The 23,031-nt window shown below is 44.9% G+C and overlaps 1 protein-coding gene and 1 pseudogene across 1 annotated transcript in view; one reads left to right on the forward strand and one right to left on the reverse strand.

Moving 5' to 3' along the window:
- The window catches only part of SPOCD1 (SPOC domain containing 1), a 40,113-nt gene that overhangs the window by 11,669 nt on the left and 5,413 nt on the right, over positions 1-23,031 (forward strand). The window contains exons 4-11 of the mRNA XM_027554217.1: positions 17,094-17,135; positions 18,126-18,302; positions 18,749-18,841; positions 18,960-19,020; positions 19,332-19,422; positions 20,195-20,354; positions 20,493-20,609; positions 22,165-22,290. Coding sequence (XP_027410018.1) covers positions 17,094-17,135; positions 18,126-18,302; positions 18,749-18,841; positions 18,960-19,020; positions 19,332-19,422; positions 20,195-20,354; positions 20,493-20,609; positions 22,165-22,290 — 867 coding nt within the window. The remainder of the gene's footprint in view (positions 1-17,093; positions 17,136-18,125; positions 18,303-18,748; positions 18,842-18,959; positions 19,021-19,331; positions 19,423-20,194; positions 20,355-20,492; positions 20,610-22,164; positions 22,291-23,031) is intronic.
- Positions 12,766-13,249, reverse strand: LOC113877447 (annotated as a pseudogene).

Raw genomic sequence — 23,031 nt, forward strand, 5'->3', positions numbered from 1 at the left:
TGCAGATCAAAATTTATAACTTGATTTTTTAGGTATTAAAAATTGTTTCTACAGTGAATTTGTTGACATAGAATGAGGAAATCCCTTTTAATGTCTCCTGACCCAGTTGCCCTTTGTTTGATATTAATGGTTAGCATTCTTCCAGTCTTCTTTTTTATGAACTTCTGTACATATATGATGGAGAAGGCAATGGCACCCCACTCCAGTACTTTTGCCTGGAAAATCCCATGGACGGAGGAGCCTGGTTGGCTGCTGTCTATGAGGTCGCACAGAGTTGGACACGACTAAAGCGACGCAGCAGCAGCAGCATACATATATGAACATCTTATATTGATCGAACCTTTTTATATATAAGTAGGCTCATGCCGTGCCTCATTGTTCTGGGACTTCTACTTTGATTTTCAGATGCTTTAGAGTTTGAAGACGTTTCCAAGTTGGCAAATCTGTGCTTTCCCTGAACTCTGCATCATGTCTGTCTACAGGCACTGCTGGGACCAGAGGGTGGGCTGGGACTTGCTTTTCTCATTTCTGGTCACTGTCGTGTAGTTAAGAGCATGAAGCTCAGAAGCTGACAGATTGGCATTCAGGCCTGGCTTTGCTGCTGTCTGAATGTGACCTAGGCAAGCGGCCTCACCTTTCCAAGCATAATTTCCTCATCTGTAAAATAGAGGTAATAAATTACTTACTCATTGGGCAGTGGTAAGGGGCAGGTGAGATGACATGTCCTGTGTTCGGCATTTAGCACAGTGCCTGGTACAAGAAAAATACTCAGAAATGTTACTTGTTGTTGACTATACATTGTCCTTCTCCAAGGACTGCCAGGGTGAACCCCTGTGCATCTGGCTTCTCCCCATTTCAGATTATCTATGTGGGCCAGATGCCCACAATTGGGATTCCTGGGTCTGCAGTGTTTTGAGGGGGTGTTTGAGTTTGGTGGTGGAGGCAGGTGCCTGCCCGTCTTGACAGGAAGCAACCCACGGCTGCTCTCTGCTTCAGTCCCATCCTTGACTCTGCGACATGGTCCCTCATCCCACAGCATCCCAACCAACCGGTTGCCATGGCAACTGGTGCCAGCTGCAGGAGAAGAATGGAGGCTGTGCTGCGACAGGGATGGGCAGGTGGTTGAGGCCAAGGCTGAGTAGGGTGTGGGCAGGTGTGGGCGTAGTGCCCAGCTGGTCTGGATCCCCTCTCAGGGCTCTGGCACCTTCTCCTGGAGACAGCTCGGCTCATATCAGGAGCAGATAGACAGGTTCAAGGTCAGGCTCTGCTTCTTACAACTGAGTGACTTTAGAGACATCTCTTCTCTGAATCTTAGTTGCCTCCTCTATGAAATGTCAGGGATCAGCTGGGCCCCAGAACTACTGGGAATCTGGTGTGAGAGGCTGGCTGTGTTGTGTTCTTTTGGTTTGAGATTGAGATTCTTGGAGGAGGGTGGAGAAGTTGGTTTGACCCCCAGGGTGGTTAGTGAGATCTGGAGCCACTCTGTGGCTGGGATACCAGGAGGCGTGGGACAGGCAGCTCTGCCAGGGCCCCCTGCTCTACCCGTCACAGTTCAGGAGGTACACAGCTCCTCTGGCCCCACCTTAGGCTCTCACACTCAGGTACCCTGTCTGCAGCTACAGAGTATCAGGAGGTGTGTGAGGGAGGCACATGTCTCCAGCAGATGGACAGCCGAAGAATAGCTCTTATAAGTGCTTACTATATACTAGGAGCTTCACATAGGTCATCACCTCACGTTTAATCCTCATAGTAGCATGAAAATTCAGTGTTAATATGCTTATTTTGCTGATTAAGAAAACTGGGATTCAGAAAAGTTAAGTGACTCACTCATGGTCACACAGCAAGTAAGTGGTGGAAGTCAGGGTTTGAATCCCGGCCTGTTCAGTTCCACTCTGTGCCCTGAGCCCAGCTGCCAAAGGCCTAGCTACAGGATTTAGACGTTTTTCCCTCCCGGGGGAGAATGCAGTTTGTTTATTCTTTTAAATTAATTTTTATTGGAGTGTAATTCTTTTCAATGTTATGTTTCTACTGTACAGAGTGAATCAGGTATACGTATTTGTACATCCTCTCTTAGATTTCCTTCCCACTTAGGTCACCACCGAGCACTGAGCAGAGCTTCCTGTGCCATGCAGTAGGTTCTCAGTTATTTCTTTTTTTCACAGTAGTGTATGTATGTCAGACCCAGTCTCCCAGTTCATCCCATCAGTGCTTTCCCTCTTGGTATCCATAACTTTAATCTCTACTGTTGTGTTTCTATTTCTGCTTTACAAATAAGTTCATCTGTATCATTTTTCTGGATTCCATATATTATATGATACGTGTTTTTCTGTTTCTGACTTACTTCACTCTGTGTGACAATCTCTAGGTCTGTCCAGGATTTAGGTTTTTATGGGACTTTATGTTCAGCACACAGGGGTGCTCCTCCAGGATCTCAAAGTTCAGGGGAGAGGAGACAAAGTAACCAGAATTGAAATGCAGATAGAACATGCCATGCCTGGCATGTTCCAGATCCCCAGAGGACAATTGAGTCTTCCCTGGGGAGGGGTGAGAGGGAAGGCTTGGAGGTAGGGTGGAGCAGAAAGGGGTGCTGTCGGAGCTGGGTTTGGGCAAAGAAAGTGGGTGTGCAGCAGGCTGAGACATAGGAAGAACATCCCAGGAAGAGGACAGAGCACATGCAGAAGCTCAGAGGCAGGAGGCAGCCTGGAGCATTGCAGGAGAGGAGCAGTAGGTGGGATAGGGTCCGAGGGGAGGAAGGAGGTGGGAAAGATCAGTGATCATAACATTGCTGTATTTTGGGGGGGCTCCAAAATCATTGCAGATGGTGACTGTAGCCATGAAATTAAAAGACGCTTGCTCCTTGGCAGGAAAGTTATGACCAACGTAGACAGCATATTAAAAAGCAGAGACATTACTTGACCAACAAGGGTCTGTCTAGTCAAAGCTATGGTTTTTCCAGTAGTCATGTATGGATGTGAGAGTTGGACTATAAAGAAAGCTGAGTACCAAAGAATTGATGCTTTTGAAGTGTGGTGTTGGAGAAGACTCTTGAGAGTCCCTTGGACTGCAAGGAGATCCAACCAGTCCATCCTAAAGGAGATCAGTCCTGAATATTCATTGGACAGACTGATGCTGAAGCTGAAACTCCAATGCTTTGGCCACCTGATGCAAAGAGCTGACTCATTGGAAAAGACCCTGAGGCTGGGAAAGATTGAAGGCGGGAGGCGAAGAGGACGACAGAGGATGAGATGGTTGGATGGCATCACCGACTCAATGGACATGAGTTTGAGTAAACTCCGGGAGTTGGCGATAGACAGGGAAGCCTGGCTGCTGCATTCCATGGGGTCGCAAAGAGTCGGACCCCACTGAGCAACTGAACTGAACTGAACATTGTTTAAAGGGAATTGGAGAGACTGAAGTGTGGTCAGGTGCCAGGAGAGACTCTCTCAATGACAGGAACCAAGGAATCTTTAACAACATCAGAGTTTACAGAGAGAGCTTTCTGTCTTCCAGGCACTGTTCTAAGAGCCTTGAATAATGGTAATAATCCTTGCATTGACACTAGGAAGTTGATAACTGGTATGATCCTCATTTTACTAACGAGAAAACTGAGGCACAGGGAGGTTAAGTAACTTTCCCAAGATCACACAGATCCTAGGTATTGGCAGCAAGTATCCTATTGCATGAATATGGCATGATTTATTTATTCCTTGACTCCATGTGGGCATTTGGGTTGTTGGCAGTTTTTTGCTGTTACATCTGGTGCTGCTGTGATGAACAGTTTTGTATGTTTCTTGGTACATATGGGCAAGAATGCCTCCATGGAATATTCCTGGGAGTGGAATTGCTAGGTTATAGAGTGTACATGTCTTCAACTTAGTGCCAGATGTGTCTAAAATGGTTGAAAATAGTCTGTACTCCCATCAGCAGTGCCAAATTCTAGTAGCCCCATATCTTTACCAACACCTGATATTATCAAACTTCAATTTTTGCCGGAGTGAGGATATGCTATGGTGCCTCACTGTTGTTTTAATTTTCATTTCCCTATTACTGAGGAGACTCTTGGCATAAATTCTGGTATTTTCTGTTAAGTCTTTTGCCAAAAAATTTTGGTTGTTTTAACTTTTTCTTATTGATCTGTAGGAGTTTTTTAAATAAATAAATAAAGTATGTATTTTTAATACATGTATTTAATGTATTTTTTAAATATGTATTTTAGATACTATTCCATTGCCTGTTATATGTTTTGCAAATATATTTTCCCAAAGTTCATATTTTGATTTCTTTATGGTGTCTGTTGATAGGTAGAGATTCTTTTTTTGTTGTTGTTTGGCCACACCACACAGCATGTGGGATCTTAATTCCCCAACCAGTGATCAAAACTGTACCTCCTGCAGTGGAAACTCGAAGCCTTAACCACTGGACTGCTAGAGAAGTCCCAGAAATTTTTAATTATTAAAAATTGTTTATTGTGATGAAACATACGTAACATAAAATCTCCCTTTTAAAACCACGTTTCAGTGCACAGTTCAGCATGGAGTGCATTCACATTGTCGTACAGCCATCACCACTATCCACCTCCAGAACTTTCTCATCTTTGCAGGCTGAAATTCTGTACCCATTAAATAACCCCCCAATCTCCTCTTCCCCCAGCCCTTCATAACCTCTATTCTACTTTCTGTCTTTTTGAATTTGACTATTTTGGTACCTCACATAACTGAAGTTGTACAATAGTGGTCCTTACGTGTCTGGCTTATTTCACTTACCATGATGTCTTCAAGGTTCATCTTGTAGCATGTGTCAGAATTTCATTCCCATTTTAAGGGTGAATTAACCTTTCATGGTATGTATTTACCACAGTTTGTTTATCCACTCATCTGTTGATGGAAATTTAGGTTATTTTCACCTAATAGCCATTGTAAGTATGCTGCTGTGAATGTGCACGCAGGCTAAGTTGCTTCAGTCGTGTCCAACTCTTTGCGACCCCATGGACTGTAGCCATATCCAAATTTCCAGTAGTCTCATAAAGATGATCATTTATTTTTATACTTTGTTTTTTTAAGTTAGGGTCTAAATAGGATCTGTATGTTAGAATTGGTTGATACGCTTTTTAAGCCTCTCTTAACCTATAGATGGGAGTCCCAGGTGGCTCAGTAGTAAAGAATCTGCCTGCCAGTTCAGGACACGCAGAAGATGCAGGTTCAATCCCTGGGTCAGGAAGATCCACTGGAGGAGGAAATGGCAACTCACTCGGGTTTTCTTGGCTGGGAAATCCCACGGACAGAGGATCCTGGGGGGTTACTGTCCATGGAGTCACAGAGTCAGAGACAATTGAACATGCACATGTAACCCACAGGTCTCTTTCCAATCTTGTTTTTTCTGAACTTTTAAAAGTTTTTTAAATTAAAAAACATCTTTTTATTTTATATTGAAGTGTAGCTGAGTAACAATGTTGTGATAGTTTCAGGTGTATAGCAGAGCAACTCCACTATACACATATGTATAGTATACATACATTTATAGCATACACATATGTATAGTATACACACATGTATGTATATACACATATGTATAGTATACATACATGTATATATGTATAGTATACATACACGTATAGCACACGTATATGTATATACATATATATATCCCTCAAACTCCCCTCCCATCCAGGCTGCCACGTAACATTGAGCAGAATTCCCCGTGGTATATAGTAGGACCTTGTTGGTTATCCATTTTAAATATGGCAGTGTGTACATGTTAATCCCAAACTCCCTAACTATCCCTTCCCCTCGTTCTTCCCCCCTTGGCAACTGCAAGTTTGTTCTCTAAGTCTCTTGAAGTCTGTTTTTGAAGAAACTAAGTTGTTTGTTTATTTGCTAAGTTGTACCTTATTGCATCTCTGTGGAATAGTGAGACCTGATCCTCTGTTTTCTATATTTTCTGTGAAGTGGTGGTTGAATCTGGAGCTTTGATTAGGTATAGATTCAGAGTTCTGGGCTGACTAATTTGTTTTTAGTGGGTTTGTTTTTTTTTTGGTCTTTTTAAAATTATCTTTCTTTTTTATTAGTTTTTTTATTTTTTGGGAAGCAGACTAATTTGAAAGCATATAATGTCTCATTTTATTTCTTTGTATTTTTGATGTACTATAAAATGGTAGTTTTTAAAACTGCAGTTTCTAGCTGTTGATGGTATATAAAATGCAATAGATTTTGCAGAAGTCTTTTATTTATATAATTTATCTATTAGGATTTTGTTTGTTTTCTATGTAGACAGTCATGAAACATGCAAATAATGACAATCTTGTTATTTCCTTTCCAATTCTTACATCTCCCCTACTCCCTTCCCTTATTGTGCTAGCTGAGACCTTTATAGTATTGTGTAGACCTGCATAACATTGAATTTAAGTGGTGATAGCATGGAGCCTTGTCTTGTTCTGGATTTTAAGGGGAATGTGGTCACCATTTCACCAGTATATTTGCTATATTTGTATTTATATATATCATTATAATATATTATATTATATAATAATATATACTATATAATATAGTATTATATAATATATATAGTATATATTTGTAAGGGAACTCCCTTCTATTCCTGATTTGCTTGTTATGAATGGAAAGTACATTTTAAGAAATAATTTTCTACAGGTTTTGAAATAATATGATTTTTTATTCTCTTACTAATATTAGTAAATTTAAAGAATTGGATTTTTTAAGTGTTAAGTCAGTCTTTCATTTCCAGAATAAACCCCAATTGATCATGTTATATCTTATGTTTTCTGAAAACATAAACATGTTTTGTGTTTGTTTCCAGAACATAATGATGTGTTTTATGTTTCTTGTTTATGTCTTCATGTTGATAGTATTTGGTTTGGAAATTTTGTGTTTCTATTGATGAGTTAGTTAACTGGCCTGAAATGATTTGTTCCCATACTGTCCTTGTGAGGTTTTGGTATTCAGTTTTGCAGCTTCAAAGAATGAATTGTAGACTGTGTTCTCTTTTTCCATTTGCTGCAGCAGTTTGTATAAAATTGGAGTTATTTGTTCTTTGAACATTTCAGTAGAATCACTGGTTAAAGAAAGATCTGGACGGGTGTTTTCTTAGGGAAGATAATCCTCCCCTACTGAGTCAATTAATTCTACGCTTATGTGTTTATTCAGTTTTTTAAAAATTTTTCATTGAGTCAATTTTGGTAAGTTATATCTATCTAGAAATGCATCCACTTAATCTGAGTTTTCAAATTTACTTGCATGTTGGCATAAAGTATTTTACAAATCCTCTAATTTTTTTTAATATCATGATTACTCATTGCAAATTTTGTCTTGTTGTGCCTTCCCTGTTTTCCTTATTGTTGCCAAAGAGTTGTCTGCTTTTTGAGTCTTTTCAAAGACCCAATTTTTGGTTTTGTTGACCCTGTCTGTTGTATATTTGTTTTCAGTGTCACACTTCTTTCCGTTTATTCTTATTATACTTTGAGAATAATGCTTGGTTCATTAATTTTCTATATTTTGTTTCTAATAAAGTCATTTAAAGTTACAAAGGAACCTCTGATGATCATATTAGCTGCATCCACATACTCTCTTATATAACCTTTCTTATTATAATTCAGTTCTCAGAATTTCATAATTTTTACTACTCATTTTATTTGGCCTGTGTACTATTTATAAGCATATTTCTTAATTTCCATTCTTTCTTTACTTTCCTTCTCTATTTTTTTTGTTATCCTTTTTAAAATTAGTTAATTACTTTAATTTTGACTGTGCTGGGTCTTCATTGCTGTGTGGACTTCTCTCTAGTTGGAGCAAGCGGGGACTACTGTGTAGTGGCCGTGCTCGGGCTCCTCATTGCAGTGGTTTCCCTTGTTTCAGAGCACAGGCTCTAGGATGCAAGAGCTTCAGTAGTTGTGGCGTGTGGGCTCAGCAGTTGAAGTTCCCAGGCTCGAGCGCACAGGCTCAACAGCTGTGGGGCACGGGCTTAGTTGGTCTGTGAATGTAGGATCTTCTTGGACCAGGGATCGAACCTGTGTCTCCTACATTGGGAGGTGGATTCCTTACCGCTGAGCCACCAGAGAAGCCTTTATTATTGCTTTTCAACTAATACATATTGTAGCCTGAGAAAGTGATCTTTATCTGAGTCGTCTGATGTGGTAGCTACTAGCCACTTGTCTCTGCTGAGCACTTGAAAGTTGGCCAGTCCAAATTGAGATGTTCAGTTCAGTTCAGTCGCTCAGTCGTGTCCGACTCTTTGCAGCACCATGCACCGCAGCATGCCAGGCCTCCCTGTCCATCACCAGCTCCCAGAGTCCACCCAACCCCATGTCCATTGAGTTGGTGATGCCATCCAACCATCTCATCCTCTCTTGTCCCCTTCTTCTCCTGCCCTCAATCTTTCCCAGCATCAGGGTCTTTGCAAATGAGTCAGCTCTTTGCATCAGGTGTCCAAAGCATTGGAGTTTCAGCTTCAACATCAGTCCTTCCAATGAACACCCAGGACTGATCTCCTTTAGGATGGACTGGTTGGATCTCCTTGCAGTCCAAGGGACTTTCAAGAGTCTTCTCCAACACCACACTTCAAAAGCATCAATTCTTTGGCACTCACCTTTCTTTATAGTCCAACTCTCACATCCATACATGACCACTGGAAAAACCATAGCCTTGACTAGACGGACCTTTGTTGGGATGTACTATAACTGTAAATACAGTACTGGATTTCAGTGACTTAGTCACTGAAAAAAAGAAATTAAAATTTCATTAATAATGTTTTATATGGATTATTAGGCTTGTCATATGAGCATGCATTTTAAAAAACATCAAAATTGGTGAATTCTTGTGTTCAGTTAAGTTCAGTTCAGCTGCTCAGTCATGTCCGACTCTGCGACCCCATAGACTGCAGCAGCCAGGCTTCCATGTCCATCACCAACTCCTGGAGCTTGCTCAAATTCACGTCCATGGAGTCAGTGATGCCATCCAACCATCTCATCCTCTGTCGTCCCCTTCGCCTCCCACCTTAAGTCTTTCTCAGCATCAGAGTCTTTTCCAATGAGTCAGTTCTTCACATCAGGTGGCCAAAGTATTGGAGTTTCAGCTTCAGCATCAGTCCTTTCAATGAATATTCAGGACTGATCTCCTTTAGGATGGACTGGTTGGATCTCCTTGCAGTTCAAGGGACTCTCAAGAGTCTTCTCCAACACTACAGTTCAAAAGCATCAATTCTTTGGTACTCAGTTTTTTTAATAGTCCAACTCTCACATCCATACACAACTACTGGAAAAACCATAGCTTTAACTAGACGGACTTTTGTCGGCAAAGTAATGTCTCTGCTTTTTAATATTCTGCCTAGGTTGGTCATAGCTTTCCTTCCAAGGAGGAAGCGTCTTTTAATTTCATGGCTACCATCACCATCTGCAGTGATTTTGGAGCCCAAGAAAATAAATTCTGTCACTGTTTCCATTGTTTCTCCATCTGTTTGGCGTGAAGTGATGGGACTGGATGCCATGATCTTAGTTTTCTGAATATTGAATTTTAAGTCAGCTTTTTCACTTTCCTCATTCACTTTCATCAAAGGCTCTTTAGTTTGTCTTCACTTTCTGTCATAAGGGTGGTGTCATCTGTGTATCTGAGATTATTGGTATTTCTCCCTGCAATCTTGAATTTTTGGGTAGATATTTTAATATTGAAGATGAAAGATAAAAAGAAACATTTTCAGAATACCATGCTTTATTATTTCAAGAAAGGTAAAAACACAACTGAAATGCAAAAAAAGATTTGTGCAGTGTGTGGAGAAGGTGCTGTGAGTGATTAAACATGTCAGAAGTGGTTTTCGAAGTTTCATGCTAGAGATTGCTTGCTGGATGATGCTCTACAGTTGGGTAGACCAGTTGAAAGTGGTGCTGATGGTGGTTTAGTCGCTAGGTTGTGTCCGACTCTTGCAACCCCATGAATGTAGCCCCTGTCCATGGGATTTCCCAGGCAAGAATACTGGAGTGGGTTGCCATATCCTCTGGGAGATCTTTCCATTGAAGTTGATAGGGATCAAATCGTGGAATTAATTGAGAACAATTAAAATTAATGTTATACCCAGCTTCCCAGGTGGCTCAGTTGTAAAGAATCTGCCTGCCAGTGCAAGAGATACATGACATGTGGGTTTGATCCCTGGATCGGGAAGATCCCGTGGAGGAGGAAATGGCAACCCACTGCAGTATTCTTGCCTGGAGAATCCTGTGGACACAGGAGCCTGGCATGCTGCAGTCCATGGGGGCTCAAAGAGTTGGACACCACTGAGTGACTGAGCACACATGCAGTGTTACACCACATGAGAGGTGGCCGACACACTCAGAATATCCAAGTCAAGCACTGAAAATCATTTGCACCAGCTTGGTCATGTTAATTGCTTCGATGTTTGGATTCCACATAAGTTAAGCGAAAAAACCCTTCTTGACTGTATCTCTGCATGCGATTCTCTACCTAAATATAATGAAAATGTTCCGTTTTTAAAACAAACTGTGACAGACGATGAAAAGTGAACACTGTACAGTAATGTAGAATGGAAGAGATCTTGGGGCAAGTGAAATGAACCAGCACCAACCATACCAAAGGCCAGTCTTCAGCCAGAAAAGGTGATGTTGTATATATGGTAGGATTGGAAGGGAGTCCTCTATTAAGAGCTCCTTCTGGAAAACCAGACAATTAATTCCAACAAGTATTGCTCGCAATTAGACCAACTGAAGGCAGCACTTGATGAAAAGCATCCAGAATTAGTCAACAGACTACGTATATCAGGATAACACAAGATCACATGTTTCTTTGATGACCAGGCAAAAACTGTTACAGCTTGGCTGGAAAATTCTGATTCATCTGCATGTTCACCAGACACTGCACCTTCGGATGTCTATTTAGTTCGTCCTTATAAAATTCTCTTAGTGGAAAAAAATTCAGTTTCCTGGAAGACTATAAAAGGCACCTGGAACAATTCTTTGCTCAAAAAGATAAAATGTTTTAGGGAGATGGAATTATGAAGTTGCTTGGAAAATGGCAGAAGGTAGTGGAACAACCAGTGAATAGATTGCCCAATGAAGTTCTCGGTGAAAATGAAAAATGCGTCTTTTGTTTTTAACTTTAAAACCGAGGGAACTTTTTGGCCAACTCAATACGTATTGAAATGATAATGTTTTGGATGTGTTAATTAAAATATAAAATGAATTTCACTTGTTTCTTTTTACTCTTCTTTAATGTGGCTACTGGAAAACTTAAAAATGCACCTATGGCTCACATTCTTATTTAATTGGGCAGTGTTGGTCTAAAAAATACTCATTTTTTGAAACTTGCTGAGATTTGCTTTATGGTTTAGGCTGTGTTTAATTTTCGTATATGTCGCACGTATACTTGAAAAGATGTGTACTCTAGTTGTTAAGAACAGTGTTGTATATATGTACACAGATTAAACTTCTTCATTGTTTTCATTGAATCTTTTTTCTCCTGACTGATTTGTTTCAGCTAAATTTAACAATAATTAAGAGAAATACATAAAAATTTCTTGCTACAATGTGGATTTGACATTTTCTTCATGCTTTGCCAATTTTTGCTTTCTGTTTTGGAGGTTATGTTATTAGATGCCTATGCATTTAGAATTGTTGCAGCTTCTTGATGAAACTGCTAGTCATTATGTAATAAGGTCTTTACCTCATTATTTTTTGCCTTAAAATCTGTTTTATCTGATATTAGTGTAGCTATAAAACTTTATTTTGGTTAGTATTTACCCATTCACATATTACTCCATTTTTTTCTCTTAACCTTTTTGCATCACTGTGTTTTAGAAATAGGTTTTACAAATACTTTTTTTCCCTTTAAAAAATTTTATTTTTTTAATTTAATTTTATATTGGAATACAGTTGATTAACACATATGTTTCACGTGTACAGCAAAGTGATTCTGTTATACACGTATCTATTGTCTTTCAAATTCCTTTATAAATATCTTATAATTGGATTTTCTTTTTTAAAGATCTGGTAATTTTTGTATTCATTTGAAGTGTTAATCCATTTACATTTGTTGTATTTATCGATTCATTTGAACCTATTCCTACTGCCTTACTTTGAATATACCATGCATTTCCTATACACTTTCTCCCTTTTATTTATTTATTAATTGATTAATTTTGGATCACAAAATATAGGGAAGACACAGGGGGAATGCCTGTGACCCCTTGGCTGCACTTCCCTTCCATAAATACCTTTTAGAACCCCAGATTTGTGCTGCCTAGCCATTGTCTCACAGCCTAGCAGCTGCGTGTATATCCAACCATGTGGGAAGCTTAAGCAGACTCCTGTACTCAATGTGGTGTCCCTTCCAACTAAGTCTTCCAGCTCACTTTTGCCAGGATTGCAATAGCACTGATTGTTCCAACCGCCTATGTCCTAAAACTCTCATGAAGGAATAGGTCTCAGGCAAGTTGTGCCTGCACAGCCCTTAGACCACGTAGACAACACAGCCCTGTCTACACTTTTAAAAAGGCCCTTCTTAAACAGCCACGACAAAGGCCCCTCCGCTCTACCCGGTCTTCTAAGCCCCAGGCTGCCTGTGGCACCTGGATGGCAGCCCCTGGGGGCCCCCCGCAGCCTGGTGTGGTGATGGAGGAAGGCCAGGCCAGGCCAAGCATGACGAGTAAACCATTTTATTGGGCTCAGACTAGAAACCCATGGGTCCTGAGGACGTCTGTGAGTTTGTCAGTTTTCTTCTGTGTTCTTTTCGGCCTGCTTCCATCGCCTCATTAGCTACTACGTCTCCGAGAATGGTACCTGGCCTTCTCTCTTCTCTTCTTCCGGGTGGCTTTTACTGCCTGGTTCGTCCAGCCAACCTCATGAGCCAGGGGCCCTAGGTAGGCAGACTTCTGCCTGGGCTTCAGACGCACAAGCTTGAGGGTGGCAGGAACCACCATCTGCTTTTTCTGGCCGTAGGGTGGGGGGGTCCCTTCAGACACCTTTGGTGGCCCAGAGCGGCCTGGCCCGGCCTCGCTTGCTCTGATGGAGCAGTGTGCCTCAGTCCTTCGGGGGTTCGGCAGTGGTAGGGGCCACAGAAGGGGGTTGGTGTTTATCCGTTTGTGGAGGAAGGCCGGGTAATTCAGTTTATTTCTGTAGAACTTGCTGGAGATGCTGATGCCCTCACAGCACACGACCACAACCTTCAGGCCCAGAAGCACCTGCTTGGCCATGATGGCTCTGGGCGTTGAGCACGATGACCTGCCCTTCCGCCATCTTTGGCAGCCAAGTGGGGTTTATCGCCTCCTTTTAGATTGACAGCCTTTTCTTATTCCTTTTTATCTCTCTAGTAGTTTGGAAGTCTTTGGTGTCCTATTTACATTTTTTTGATGTCTGTTAGAAATGTCAACAGAAATACCTAGGCTATCAAAGTATAAAGGTAGTTACTATCTTCCTCTGAAATAACAGGATCTTGGAATACTTTAATTCTAGGCATGCACCTTCCCAATTTACGTGATGTTGTTATCTAGGAAGTTAGTCCTCAGTTATTTCTCCAATCCCACAAATGACCCAAATATTATAGTTTCATAGAATCTGTGTTTGTTTAGGTTTAACCACATATTTATCATTTTCTTTCGTCAGAATTCCTCTTTGCATCTCAGCTTTTCTGTCTGGATCATGTTTTTTTCCTTTTGCCTTAAGTTCATCCTTTAACGTTTATTAAGAAAGATAAAATCATTAAAAAAAACTCTCGGTTTTTCTCTATGATATCTTTATTTAAAAATTTTTTTAAGATAATTTTTTTTAATTTTTTAATTTTATTTTTAAACTTTACAATATTGTATTAGTTTTGCCAAATATCAAAATTTTTTAAACTTTTTTTTAATTGAAGTATAATTAATTCACAGTGTTGTGTTAGGTTCAAGTATAGAGCAAAGTGATTTGACTCACTGAATCTGTTCTTTTTCAGATTCTTTTCATTATAGCACAGGGAACTATATTCAATATATTTTAAAATATTGAATATAGTTCCCTGTGCTAAGGGAACTATATTCAATATATTCCAAGGTATTAAATATAGTTGCCTGTGCTATAATGAAAAGAATCTGAAAAAGAACAGATTCAGTGAGTCAAATCACTTTGCTCTATACTTCAGTTGACTCTTTGCGACCCCATGGCCTGTAGCCCACCAGGCTTCTCTGTCCATGGGATTCTCCAGGCAAGAATGCTGGAGTGGGTTGCCATGCCCACCTCCAGGGGATCTTCCCAACCCAGGGATCTAACCCAGCTCTCCTGCATTGCAGGCAAATTCTCTACCATCTGAATCACCACAGAAGCCCAAGAATACTGGAGTGGGTAGCCTAACCCTTCTCCCCCGGATCTTCCTGACCGAGGAATCAAACCGGGGTCTTCTGCATTGCAGGCAGATTCTTTACCAGCTGAGCTACCAGGGAAACCCCTGGGATCAGACTGCCAGGATTTAAATCTTAGGTCTCTGGTTTACTAATTGTATGACGCTGAGGAAACTGACTAGCCTTTCTGCACCTCTATGTGCCTCAGTTTCCTCTTCTGTAAAATAAGGGCAATAACAGTACCGATATCTAACTCACAGGGTTATGGTGAGGATTCAGTGAACTAACATGGAGAGTATTCATAACAGTAATAGCACATTGTCAGTGCTAGATGGTTAGCAAAGTGTTAGATGGTTATTTTTTCTCTTGGTGCTTTTAGGATGTCCTTATCATTGTTGTGGAGCAGTTTCACTATGATGTGTCTAGGTGTGAATCTACTTTTACTTAAACTTTTTGAAATTCACTATGCTTTTGGAATCTGTAAATTGTTGTCTTTTATCAATTCTGGAAAATTCTTAGTCGTCTGTCTTCAAATACTCCCTCTGCTCAGTTCTCTCTTTCTGGGACTTTGGTTTGAGTGAAATCAGTGCTTTTCACTCTGTCTTTTGTGTTTCTTTGATTGTGTTTCACGGTCTCTGTGCTGTGAATAATTTGGATAATTTCTTTAAACCTATCTTCTAGTTCACTAGCTTATTTCAGCTGTCTAATACTGTTAGGCCTATATATTGACTTTTTAAGTTTTCATACTTATTATCATATTTTTCATTTCCAGAAGTTGTGTTTGGTTCCCAACCAAATACGCTTGGTCTTTTATGTGTATTTTTGCCCTTCATCATATGTTTGGACTATAAAGAAAGCTGAGCACCAAAGAATTCATGCTTTTGAACTGTGGTTTTGGAGAAGACTCTTGAGAGTCCCTTGGACTGCAAGGAGATTAAACCAGTCCATCCTAAAGGAAATCAGTCCTGAATATTCATTGGAAGGACTGATGCTGAAGCTGAAGCTCCAATACTTTGGCCACCTGATGCCAAAAACTGACTCATTTGAAAAGACCCAGATGCTGGGAAAGATTAAAGGCAGAAGGAGAAGGGGATGACAGAGGATCAGATGGTTGGATGGCATCACCGACTCGATGGACAGGAGTTTGAGCAAGCTCTGGGAGTTGGTGACGGACAGGGAAGCCTGGCGTGCTGCAGCCCGTCGGGTTGCAAAGAGTCGGACACGACTGAGCCACTGAACTGACTGATGTGTTTGACCTCGCCTTTTCTTTTTTTTTTTCTTTCTTTTTTGGCTGCACTGGGTCTTCATTGTGGCCTGCAAGCTTTCTCTAGTTGCAGTGTGCAGGTATAAGTTGCCCTGAGGCATGTGGGATCTTACTTCCCTGACCAGGGATCAAACCCATGCCCCTGCATTGGAAGGCAGATTCTTAACCACTGGACGACCAGGAAAGTCCCCTCACCTTTTATTTATTTAGGCATATTATATGTACATACATTGTATTCTTGTCTGATAAGTCCAGTATCTGAAGTCTTTGCCAGTCTGATTCTGCTGCCTGTTGTTTGGAGCCTCATAACACTGGTATGTGGACCCCTGAGAACAGGGGCCAGCCTAAAGGTTTTAAACTTGTAAAGACCATTCTTAATCTCTTGCCTGCTTTCCTTCCCAGATATCCTGTTTTCTTGTCTCCTCCCCCCGGCTTTTTTTTTTCTCAATTTACTTTTTTGAAAGGCTGATTCACTCCCATGGTTTAAAAAAAAAGTGAAAAACCTTGTTCCCAGCTCTCAGTTCCTTTCCTACTGGAAGCCTCTGTTACCAGGTTCTTGTGGATACTTCCAGAGGTATTTTATGCAGATGCAAGCAAATACAAATTAAAAATTCTGTCTCTTTTTAAAGCAAATGGTAGCACACTACACACATTGTTCTGAACTTTCTAATTTTAAAAATAGTATGTAATTGTAAAAGAAACACATGCTCATTTTGAATAACATAAATACCCAGGTGTCTGCGAGTAGAAAGTAAAAGTCCCCCTGGAATTTCATTCCCCAGAGATAACCTGTATTGTGCATCTATAAATATATATTTACATAAATCGGCTTATGCAACATGTACTGCTCCATAACCTATTTTTTTCTTTTTCTCCCAACTATGCAGCTTGACGTCTTTCCATGAATCTTACCACATCTGTCAGTGCTCTCCACATAGCCCAGCAGTTAAATGCCTGGACTTTGGAGTCAGACAGAACTAGATTCTAATTCTAGCTCTGTCGCTTAGTAGCTACAGGACTTTTCAGAGCCTCTCTGAGCCTCAGTTTCATCATCTATAAAATGGGGATAGAAATAGTACATAGTCCATGGTGGTGTTCAGAGATCTTAGTAGGATCATGTATGACATGCTCCCTCCACAGCCAGCTGCTTTATAAGCCCTCAACAAATGGTGGCTTTTACTGACTCACTCTTTTTAATGGCCACTTAGTATTATGGCCTGGAGAATTTCATGGTCTTTATAGTCCATGGAGTCGCAAAGAGTCAGACACAACTGAGCAGCTTTCACTTTTAGAATCCATAGTATACTGTGTCACTGTTTACTAACCATTCTCCTTTTGATGGACATTGGATTGTACCCCGTTTTTTAGTTACAAATGCCAACCCGGTGAACACTGAATATACATCTTTCACCTTTGTAAGGGTGTCTTCTTATGAATTCACTGCAGGGAGGGGGGGTCACTGGGTCCTCTGAATTCTAATCTTTCTATCCTCTTTCTCTCCAAGGAGACGATGAGAATGGCCCATGGAGTGAAGCTTGTGTGTTACGTAGGTTTTTGCTTTTTATTACTGCTCTTCTTTCTTCCTCTTCTGAGGTCTGGTGGGGTGGGAGGGGTCCTCCCCAGAGACAATCCCAGGCCCTTGCCCCTGCCTGCCCTCTTCCAGAGCATCCCCACTCCCTATGATGTGACTCTCAGACTTCCATCTTCCCCCAAACCTTGGAACCTGACCATTCATGATCATTCACTCAAGGATTAGTTTTCAGATCCACCTACTTTTAAAACAACTTCTGGTGACTTGTAATAAATTGGAAGAATCAAAATACACTTAAATGGGATAAAAGTCTAAAGAAAGCAAGAAAAGGGCAAGGAGAAGGGGAAATCCTGTTACTAACAACCCCTCACTCTACCAATCCTGGAAAGGTACAACTGCTAGGTTTAAAGTTAAAACTGAGCTTCCTGGCGGCCAAAGCAGAAAGGGGAGCAGAATAGGTTCTATAGGTCATCAGAAGACCCAGAACTACTCTGCACCTTGAATGGGTCATGAAGGGCTTCCTCTCTGGGTAATAGAGGGATGATCAGTAGGCTTTCAGAGGGGTATGGATATGTTCACCATGTGGCTGCTTCAGGGGGAAAAGGCAAGTCACTGATCCCCAAAAACGGGCCTGACAGAGATTTTGAGAAAGAGAGGGTGGACTCAGAACAGGATATGAGCCCCTGGTAAGATGCATCTCTGGTCATAAGGGTGAGAAGGGTCTTGGTATAGGGTCCAAGTAACTGTGAACGTGGCTGGGAGGAAGGGCGAAGCCGAGAGAATGAGAATGATGCCAGGCTTCTTTCCTGGGATGGAGGCCAGGCAGTCAGCAAACATTTACTGAACCCTACTGTGTGCTGGGCCTTTTCCAGGCATTGGGAGTACAGTGGGGGCCAAGACACACGTGTTCTCTGTCCTCATGGAGCTTACCATTCAGTGGGGAAGAGAAAGGACTGTAAATTGCAGGTGAGGTTAGCAGTCTGAAAGGCACTTCTCCCCTGGCAGGTTGGTTCCGAACCAGTGATCTGCCTCCTGGGGGCCGTGAGCTACAGCCAGGCAGGGGGGCAGCTACCTCCAAAGCTGGAGGTTCTGGAGGACATGATGGAGGCCAGCTCAGCCTCACCTGCCCAGAGGCCCAGAAAGAAGAAAAGGCGCAGGGCCCGGGGCCGCGTGAGGCGCCAGGTACAGAACAGGGTCTTTACACTGACATCATTTAATCCTGCTGGGAGAGACACATGGGCATGTGGTTCAGAGAGACGTTGCTGCAGCCCAGAGCGATGCTCTGACTTGCCCACAGTCACACAGAATGTGACAGCCAGGGGTGCGTTAGACCGTCATCTAACCTGGTGTCTGTGTGCTCCTTCCCCTGCACTGTTGAGTTCAGGAGCTTGACTGCATGCAGCAAGGGAGGGCGGGAGGGCCCGTGGCCTCCATGCATCTGGGGAGAGAGTGGTCATGGACCTTCCTTCCTGGCCAGCTGGCATGTCCCACCATTCCAGGATCCTCTAGCCACCTCCCTTGGGGAGGGGGGTCCTGGTGGCCTCTCTGACCCCTTTCACCATCCCCAGGAGTCACTCCCTGCACCCCAGGGACTCCCCCTTCTTCTCTGCCTCCTCGTTCTGTTGCAGGTGAGGGTTCGCATTCAGGAGCCCAGTGCTGAGGGTCTAGGGGTGAGTGCTTCTGCTCTGGCCACGCAGTCTCCCTCCCTGGAGCTCACACAGGTCAGGGCAAATGTGGGGGTGCACAGGTGGCTGGGGAGACGGTGCCCCCGGCCCCGACCCTGGGGCTGGGAGGCTGTACCCAGGGACGAGGCCTCAGTTCCTCACCCCTCCCCCACAGCGCAGCCCAGTGGAGGCTGAAGAGGAGGAACCTGGTGAACAAGCAGGGGGCGAGGACTTAGGTGAGGGGCTGTGGAGGGTGCCCCTCAGCAGCCGCCTGTCTTCCAGGAATTTCTGGGGACACACGGGCTCATGCCCAGCTCCTGGCCTGACCCCTGCTGGGACTCCTCTCCTCCCCCCACCATCTGCCTGCAGTCCTTCCCCAAAGGGGTGGGGCTGCTGGCTGCCTGGGCTCAGCAGACAGACATCCTAGACACCTTGGGTCCCTGAGGTGGGACCCCTTCCTTACCTCCTGAAGCCCCTCAGCCTTGAGTTGCCCCACACCCTTGCCCCTGAGCATCCCCTGGGAGCCCATGACACTCTCTCCCCACAGCTCAGCTTCAGCCCCAACAGGAGAAGCCACCCCTGGATATTGGGATACGGGGCACCGTGGTCCGCACCATGCAGGAGGCGTTGTGGAGTCGGTAAGGCCTTACTCCCCCTCCTCTGACACCTGGCACACCCTGAAGGGCTGCCCTCGCATGTCCCACCTCCCGGGGCTGTGCTGTGTTCTGAGGGCTTGTGTGTCTATCACTAACCGCATTTTGTCCTGTGAGGTCATTTGCCCACACGGCAAGCCAGTGGAGAGCCGGATTTGAGCCTGGGTCTCTCTGGCTTCAAGGTAGCGCTTTTCCTTTAAGCCACTGCAGCTCTCAGTGTCTGCTCTGTCCTTGTGGATATCACCCACAGAAAATGCTTTCAGACACAGGGCGACTCTGTGCTGGGACCATCTCAGAGATCTGAGCTCAGAGCGCTCATTTTACTAATGGTGAGACTAAGGCCCAGAGAGGGCAGGATTTTGCAAAGGCCACACAGCAAGTCAGTGGCTGATTCAGGGTTATACCCAGGACCAGGTCTCCATCCTCTGCACTGACCAGTGCCTTATCCTCCCACCCCCCGGCTTCTGCCCATCCATCCATACCCTGGTTCACTGGTCAGGGAGAGCAGGGGCCGAGCAATTGGACCTTGCTTTTCCACTCATTATGTGGCCTTGGCAAGCTCCTTATCTTCTCTGAGCAGCAGTCACCCGTCTGTAAGTGGAGAATGATAGTACCTGTTTCTCACAGAGTGAGATGGGTTCACTTAGGAAAATGTTCAGAGTAGAAACCAGAGTTGGCCCAAACCCTGCTCCGCACCCCTGCTCGCTCTCAGGCTCAGTGCCCTGGCCCTACCCTTGTTCCCCTCCCCACCCCACAGCCGTCGGAAGCACCCAGACCTGGTGCTTAGTGAGAAGGTCGTGGAGGGCATCGCTGCTGGCATCGAGGCAGCTCTCTTCAACCTGACACAAGCCACCAATGGCCGCTACAAGACCAAGTACCGCAGCCTGCTGTTCAACCTGCGGGACCCCAGGAACCCGGTGAGCGGGCCTCCGGGCTGGGCTGGGGCCTGTTCCGAGGTGGGAAGCCCTGGAGTATCTGGGAGCCTGACCTGGGAGTGCCCGCAGGGTTGGGGTGGGGGTTCTCCAAGCGGCGTGATGTAGCCCCTACCCCTGCAGGAGCTGTTTCTCAAAGTGGTTCATGGAGACATCACCCCCCACGGCCTGGTGCGGATGAGTTCAGTCCAACTGGCCCCCCAAGAACTGGCCCGCTGGCGGGACCAGGAGGAGAAGAGGGTGAGTTGTCAGATCAGGTCAGGACCTGGCAGAGGGACTTGGGGGAGGCTCGAGGATGGAACTGGAGAGACAGAGAGTGAGGAAGAAGGTGGTGAGACGGGAGTACAGGATAGACAGAAACAGAAATGAGGAAACAGAGCAGGCAGACGGGGAGAGGGTCAGAGAGACTGTTGTCACTGGGGCGGATAAAACAGGAAAAGAGGCAGAAGTGAAGGGGGTTGAGGATGGAGAGCCTGGTAGAGGTGACGTCCCTGAGGTGTGGTCGTCCCCTGGCTTTTCTGTGGAGCTGGACTCGGGGTGTGTGTGTGTCAGGGTCGGGGGCGGGGGGACTGGGGATGCTGGCCCGGACTCTGGAGTCCAGGAATATCATCTGCCATCCATGGTGGGTAGACCCAGTGTGACGCCTCTGCTCCAGTTCCAGCCCCAGAAATTCCAGAAAAGGCTGAATGTCTTCCTGGTGCCCCGGGCCTGGTGAGGAAGCCCACAGCCCCCCACACTTCACAGTTGCACCCCCACATACTCTGTGTCTGTGGGTCTCTCCCTCCCTGGGAATGGCTCTGAGATGGGGGAAGTGTGGGCACTGAGCCAGCTTTGGGAGATGTTTGTGTAATGGTTGTTGGTGGCCCAGTGAGAGAGAGGGGGACTGACCGAGGGAGTGGGGCCCGTGGATGGACTGGGGGCAGTAAGACCTTGTTCTGACAGACACTAGGCTGGTTAGAATTAATAGTGTAATCCATTAGGTGCATTGCCCACTGCAGTCTGAGCTTCTGTCGGGGCATTGTGGGTCAGGGAGTAGGGTCATCTGTGTAAACTGTGGGGCCCATGCAGAATGAAAACGCGAGCACTTTGTTGAATGATGAAGAATTTCAAGACGACAGCAGCATGAAGCATGGGGCCCTTCTAGAACAGGGCCCTGGGCTACTGCATGGAGCCCATGCCCACAAAGCCAGCCCTGCAGGGAAGACTGGGCTTCTGTTCTCCAGGGGTTGTTAGAAAGGGACAGATAAGCTTTCCAGAAACATTTCAGATACGATGACATTGATCAACAATAAGGATCACAAGGAGCAAATACTATGAACTAGACTCCAGGCTAAGCACTCTATGTAAGCTGTTTAATATGACAATCTTAATTTCATTTCTAAAGAACAGGTCAGCTGAAGCTTAGAGCCACAAAGGGCTTGCCCAAGGCCACACCACGTTGTGGGTTTTTATTAGTGGCAGCTGGTGGCCAGTGGCTGTGCTTTCTCAACGACACACTCTTTGCAGGACAGAGAGTGGGTGGGATACAGTCTAGGGCAGATTTGACTTGTGGGAGGAGCAAAGCTCAAGAAGGCTTCCTGGGGGAGGCAGGGTTTGAGTTGGAGGGTGAATGAGTGGACTATGGAAAGGTAGGGCAGCTGGTGGGTCTTTCTGGGTTAGGGAGCAGGGAGCTGCGGAAGTAGAGGTGTGGAGGAAGGCAACCGGCTGGCATGGCAGGGGAGGAAAGGGAGCACGTGGGCTCCTGGTGGCCAGTCCCCCACAACCCCAGCTGAGCAGGGGCTGCCCCCTCTACCAGGGCCTGGAGATCATTGAGCAGCTGCAGAGGGAGCCGCGTAGCCTCCCGGCCTCCAAGCTGACCCACAAAGGGGAAGTCGAGATCCTGCGGGACGAGGACCAGACGCTGACCCTGGAGGACCTGGTGGTAAGTGGGAGCCTGACCTGGTGGTCGCCAGGCAGGGCCTGTGCCCACGGGCCCCAGCCCTCACCTCCCCAGCCGTGTGGCTATGGGCAAGGCACCTGACTACGCTGAGGCCCAGGGTTGTCACTGTAAACCAGGGAACGTCGGTTGCTGCACACGGTCTGGGAGAGCATGGGGCGAGACAGCTGCCGGCACGGGGCCTGCCGACACCTTCTCAGTGCTGCTCCCCCGCCTTTTGGCTGAACCCCATGTGTGGAGTAGTGAGTCCCATCTCTGTAGTTCCCCCAACCTCAGGCACTCTGACCGCATCCCAGGTTGGGAAGCAGGCGGGCCATGCTGTTTGAGGCAGTGACTTTAGGGAATGTTAAGGAGCAGAGGCTTACTCTGTTCTGCAGAAGGACTGAGGATGCTCCAGCAGGGAGCGGCGTGGAGTCCCGGCCGTCTGTGCAGCGTGTCCTTGCTTCCCCTGGGGTCTGCCCGATCCTCGTGCACATCCTGCTCCTTCACCCCCTTGGCTCCTCCATCTTGCACTTGGCCCAGCAGGCTGGAGCAGCCCTGCAATCAGTGAATCCATCCAATCCATTGTCAGCCTCCTGCAGCCAATCGGAGCGCCTCCTTGGCTCACTTCAGTCACTCCCAGGAGAAGGCTGCTTTGGCTTTGGTTGGGTGTTCCATGGATTGGATGTTCACCCTGGTCTAATCAGTTGTGTGTCCAGGATAGGGGAGTGTCGGGCAGGTCCCTTG

Source organism: Bos indicus x Bos taurus, chromosome 2 (genome assembly GCF_003369695.1).
Source record: "Bos indicus x Bos taurus breed Angus x Brahman F1 hybrid chromosome 2, Bos_hybrid_MaternalHap_v2.0, whole genome shotgun sequence".
Lineage (NCBI taxonomy): Eukaryota > Metazoa > Chordata > Mammalia > Artiodactyla > Bovidae > Bos > Bos indicus x Bos taurus.